Source organism: Oncorhynchus mykiss, chromosome 25 (assembly GCF_057628025.1).
Source record: "Oncorhynchus mykiss isolate SJ-2025 chromosome 25, ASM5762802v1, whole genome shotgun sequence".
NCBI classification, from domain to species: domain Eukaryota; kingdom Metazoa; phylum Chordata; class Actinopteri; order Salmoniformes; family Salmonidae; genus Oncorhynchus; species Oncorhynchus mykiss.
Window position 1 is genome coordinate 1803566 of NC_143046.1, and position 6000 is coordinate 1809565.

At 40.1% G+C, this 6000-nt stretch overlaps 1 protein-coding gene across 1 annotated transcript in view; it reads right to left on the reverse strand.

The window, feature by feature from the left end:
• Window positions 1-5398, reverse strand: part of abcb7 (ATP binding cassette subfamily B member 7) — a 94154-nt gene extending 88756 nt beyond the window's left edge. The window contains exon 1 of the mRNA XM_090221163.1: window positions 4685-5398. Coding sequence (XP_090077289.1) covers window positions 4685-4825 — 141 coding nt within the window. The 5' untranslated portion in view covers window positions 4826-5398. The remainder of the gene's footprint in view (window positions 1-4684) is intronic.
• Window positions 5399-6000: the final 602 nt, after the last annotated feature.

Genomic DNA, 6000 nt, shown 5'->3' on the forward strand with positions numbered 1-6000 from the left:
AGTGTTAAACCTTTTCTTTCCAACATAAATTGGCAGAGGTTAAATGAGATCATTATTATTATTATTATTATTATTATTATTAATCATTATTTTATAAATCCTCTGAAGGCGTAGAAGGCCCATTGTTCAAATCAAATTGTATTAGGCACATGCGTTGCAAACAGGCTCTTTCCCTTACAGGAAAATGCTACTTATGGGCAGCTAACCACCAATGCAGCTTCAAAAAATAAAATTGACAAGTAATTAAGAACAGCAGTAAAATAACAAGGTGGAGACTATATACAGGGTATTACGGTACAGAGTCAATGTGGAGGCTATATACAGGGGGTACCGGTACAGAGTCAATGTGGAGGCTATATACAGGGTATTATGGTACAGAGTCAATGTGGAGGCTATATACAGTGGGTACCGGTACAGAGTCAATGTGGAGGCTATATACAGGGTATTATGGTACAGAGTCAATGTGGAGGCTATATACAGGGTATTACGGTACAGAGTCAATGTGGAGACTATATACAGGGTATTACGGTAAAGAGTCAATGTGGAGGCTATATACAGGGTATTACGGTACGGAGTCAATGTGGAGACGATATACAGGGTATTACGGTACAGAGTCAATGTGGAGACTATATACAGGGTATTACGGTACAGAGTCAATGTGGAGGCTATATACAGGGGGTACCAGTACAGAGTCAATGTGGAGGCTATATACAGGGGGTACCGGTACAGAGTCAATGTGGAGGCTATATACAGGGGGTACCAGTACAGGGTCAATGTGGAGGCTATATACAGGGGGTACCAGTACAGAGTCAATGTGGAGGCTATATACAGGGGGTACCGGTACAGGGTCAATGTGGAGGCTATATACAGGGGGTACCGGTACAGAGTCAATGTGGAGGCTATATACAGGGGGTCGGTACAGAGTCAATGTGGAGGCTATATACAGGGTATTATGGTACAGAGTCAATGTGGAGATGATATACAGGGGGTACCGGTACAGGGTCAAGGTGGAGGCTATATACAGGGGGTACCGGTACAGGGTCAATGTGGAGGCTATATACAGGGGGTACCGGTACAGAGTCAATGTGGAGGCTATATACAGAGGGTACCAGTACAGGGTCAATGTGGAGGCTATATACAGGGGGTAACGGTACAAGAGCATTAGTGAGGTTGGGCGATTAGGTCTGGCTCACAGTAAGCATTCCAACTCATCCCAAAGGTGTTCGATAGGGTTGAGGTCAGGGCTCTGTGCAGTCCAGTCAAATTCTCCCACGCCAAATGACAAACCATTGCTGTATGGCCTTCACTTTGTGCACAGGGGTATTGTCATTCCCCAAACTGTTGCCACAAAGTTGGAAGCACAGAATCGTCTACGATGTCATTGTATGCTGTAGCTTTGAGATTTCCCTTCACCAAACCTAGATTAGTCTGTCGGACTGCCAGATGGTGAAGCGTGATTCATCACTCCAGAGAACCCGTTTCCACTGCTCCAGAGTCCGGTGAGATTTACACCAGCTGACGCTTGGCATTGGGCATGGTGATCTCAGGCTTGTTCTGGGCCATGGAAACCCCTTTCATGAAGCTCCCGACGAACAGTTCTTGTGTTGACGTTGCTTGAACATTAATATTCATTAATTAATTAACATTTTATATTTTATCTATTAAACTAGTTGTTGATCATTGCTAGGCAACCATTTACATTTAGATTTAAGTCAAAACTATAAATTCAGTAACAGTCTTCTTGATTAACACTACCGTGTAGATTTGGCCTTGTGTTCTTGTCCTGCTGAAAGGTGAATTCGTCTCCCAGTGTCTGGTGGAAAGCAGACTGAACCAGGATTTCCTGTAGGATTTTGTGCGCCATTCAGCGATGCTTGACAATATGGAGAGTGGTACTCAGTAACATGTTGTATTGGATTTACCTCAAACAGAATACTTTGTATTCAGGGCAAAAAGTGAATCGCTTTGCCACATATTTTGCAGTATAATTTTAGTGCCTTGTTTGCAAACAGGATGCATGTTTTGGAATATTTTTTATTCTGTACAGGCTTCCTTCTTTTCACTGTCAATTTGGAGTAACTGATCTATCCATAATGGTGCCATAATAAAGGGGTTGATACTGATTGACTCAAAACATTTCAGCTTTTCATTTTTTATTTTTTTTTCCCTTCACAACTTTCATTGCGGCAATGTGTGGAACCGCTGTCATAAAAAACATATATATATTTTTAAATCAGTGACAGATGACCACTTGATTTAGGCTACATTATAGCACGCTAAATATTTCTGATCAGTGACAGACGGGCAAACGAAGAGACATACCACCTCCTCTTACCCTCTTTTCTCTGCCAGAGAATTATCCAAATATACAAACGGAGATTAAATTTTTTTTTTAAAATCACATGGATTCAGACACAGGCTTCTGGTAAAGAGTAGGTTACTAAGCAACAGCGAGTGAATTTCAAACTAATGGACTCGTTAAACTACATAACACGCCGTCTAAACGTTCAGATCGGTGATAATAAACAAGCCTACTAGACAAGATGGTCATGAGCAGCACTCACCTCAGCATAGCTAACATTTCTACAATCAGAATCCAAATGGAGATTCGGTGAAAATAAATCTCTGACATTGATTTATCAAGAGGCTTGTCTCAAAGCAGTGTGAAACGGTGCTGAATAGTTGGCTCCACGCTGGAAGGCTACTGCCTCTAATGTATTATTTGGGTGTTTCAGGAAGCAACAATTGTATGCCTTCAATTGCATTAGCCTCTATTCAAGTATTATTATTTTTTTAATTCAGTTTTATTTATTCCCAAAGTAATTCTTTATGGATCCATCCAGTTGGGGTTGAGGAAACTGGCCATGTGGTGGGCTATGCAAAGAGATGGGTGACATTTTGCAGGTGTATTTTGACACTTTCTTTGTATTCATCATTGTTAGAAAAAAAAGTTTAGTCCAAATAGGATGTTTGGTCCTATACAGTGAGCGCCAACAGTATTGGTACAGTGACACATGTTGTTGTTTTGGCTCTGTATTCCAGCACTTCGGATTTCAAATGATACAATGAGATTCAAGTCAAGACTGTCAGCTTTAATTTGTGAGTATTTTCATCCATATCGGGTGAACGGTTTGCAAATTACAGCATTTCTGTACAGTATAATAGTAGTACATGTACATAGTCCATTTTAGAGAACCAAAAGTATTGGGACAAATTCACTTGTGTATTAAAGTAGTAAGAAGTATTGCATTCCATATTCATAGCATGCAATGACTACATCAAGCTCGTAACAAATTTGTTGGATGTATTTGCTATTTGTTTGGATTGAGTTTCAGGCTATTTTGTGCCCAATAGGAATGGTAAATAACGTAGTATACGAATAGACTTTCTAAATACGGATATTCATGAATGAATTGTGAATAATGACTGAGAAAGTTACTGTAGCAGTTTTGCACAGATGCATACAGCTATGGGTGACTCCATCCGCTGAAACTACACTTCCGCTACGCTTCCCAAATTACGTTTACACACAGGTGTTCAGAGCTAGATAGCTAATTGGAACAGCTGATCGCCTCTTGTCTCAGTAAATCAGCACGCTAACATGGAGATATGGCCGTGTGGGAACCCTAACACGGAGTGTATTCATTTAACCTTTATGATTTCTGGCTGAAAGATAAGGACCCTAATGCGTCCAAAACCGAGACACGTTCATGTTCAGACCGAGCGTCAGGCATCTTAACAAAACTCCCCATTCAGAAGACGCCTTCATCCAATGACTTATGGGCCTGAGAGTCCATGATCATGGGCTAAACCAACCCATTCCAGGTGTCAGGAACACACTGAGACAGTGTTCGTGGTGGAACATATTTGTACAGCCTTTAAGAGAAGATTGTAGGCATCAAGAGCTAGCTATGTGCCAGAATATCCAGGATCAATGCAATTGAACCGTTATTTCACCACAGTGACAGTGTTGCTCAACAACAGTGAGTAAAGCATGTCATCGTACCAGTAGTACTAGCTGGCTTACAACCTGGGGTGTAATCATTAGTCCAAACAGTTTATTGGACAAATTCCCGGTAGGTCCCTGTCCATTTCGTTCGCTTCCGTTTGAGAAACGTTTGGCAACAAAAACCGGTCTAATTAATAAGCCCATGGTGTCTGTCACGTGCAGCTATTATCAGTTAGTCCACGGGTGGGATGCGCAGTCATATCAGACAGACTGTGCACTGACACGCTGTACTTTGTCAGTTCTGAAGTAGGCAGGTATGGTAGCGGTTACGAGCAAGTAAGCGAAAGGTTTCTGGTTCGAATCCCCGAGCCGACTGGGTAAGGAAAACAACCGATGTGCCCTACAGCAAGTAAATCGCTCTGGATTAGAGTTTCTGCCCCACAATTGACATACCTAGGTGACCACAACCCAGCCAGCTAACCATAGCTACTTATGGGATGTTATCCAAGTAACTTAAACTAGTTAATGTCGAAATCACTTTCACTTTAATCTCAACTTGAAGCCAAACATCGACAGCCATGGCAATCTTGTGAAACAACGCACCACAAACTTGGTTAACTTTCTGACTAATACAACTTAACACCCAGTCACCCCAAACTAGCTAACTTTATAACATTATGATGGACACTTGTCTAAGAGCAGTATCCTTCCTCCCCTCTCCAGGTTAATACTCACCAAATAAGTCGTCTGTTGCTTCCCATTCGGTGTGTTACCTCCTCTCCAAATATGATACGAACTTGTATGTTGGAGTAAAGTAGTAAATGTTTGTCTTTGCAAGTGGAGTCCACATTTCAGCTGTACCACCAGCGGCGCCATCTTGCCAGAGGAAGGCGGGTTCCATAGTCAACGACGTTACGTCACAGCAATGAGATCGATATTTCACCGGATGTATAAATGTGAAGCATCCGCTTGGCGTTACCGCGGAGGAAGCCCAGTTGTATTCATAAATGGTAAATTCACAAATAAAATAAAAACACTCTTCCGTGAAGGAATTCTAGCAGTACATTAAGACCATTATACATTCTTCTAATAAGAAAGCTGTTAAAACAATCAATATGTGTGTTTCTTTTAAGGTATTTGTATAATATATAATTTGTTGTACCCCCTAGCATATGATATCATTGTCTATTTATGTACTTATTGTAAGTATACAGACATTTCTACATTGGTAATAAAAATATAAATACATTTAAAAAGGAATCCCAGATGCAGGCATTGGGAGACGCTGGACCGAGATGGACTTGGTTGAAATTTCTGCAAAATTTCTCATCGATTATATATTTGATGTTAATAAAATGTACTGTTCCCAAAACTATAATTTATTACGAACAGAGTGGACTAGGTTTTACTTTACTCTTTGCATTAAAAATGAAATACAAAAAAATAAATGGCGTTGTTTCGAAGGAGTGCAAAGAGAAATGTTGTTATTGGACACAAGCACTTCACAGAGTAGGCGTTCCCTAACGGAAATATGCGCATGCGTGCCAGAACGCGCCAATAGGATCTTGCCTGTTCTGCCCACTGTGACTCATTTGTTCCCATTTGAAACGAGGGGCTGGGGTCTCTTCGTTTTTAAAATCTTTGGTGACATTATTTCCGATTAGAGCGAACGTTTGCCCCGTTCGCCATTCATTCCTTTTTTAAAGGAATAAAATCATAATAGCCATCTATGTGGCTATTTCGCAACATTTGGTCATTATATACCTAATTAAATAACACAACGTTTATTTCGTTGTTCAGCTTGGAATATAGGTTTTACTCTTGTGATTGATAAGATTTCTAAACATACTTCAGTAAAAGTATTGATGGAAAGTTACTAAAGTAAAAGTGAAAGTCACCCAGTAAAATAATACTTGAGTAAAAGTCTAAAAGTATTTGGTTCTAAATATACTTAAGTATCAAACGTAAATGTAGTATGTAAAATATATTTATGTATCAAAAGTAAAAGTATAAATCATTAAAAATGTATTTTATTAAGCAAAGCAGATGGC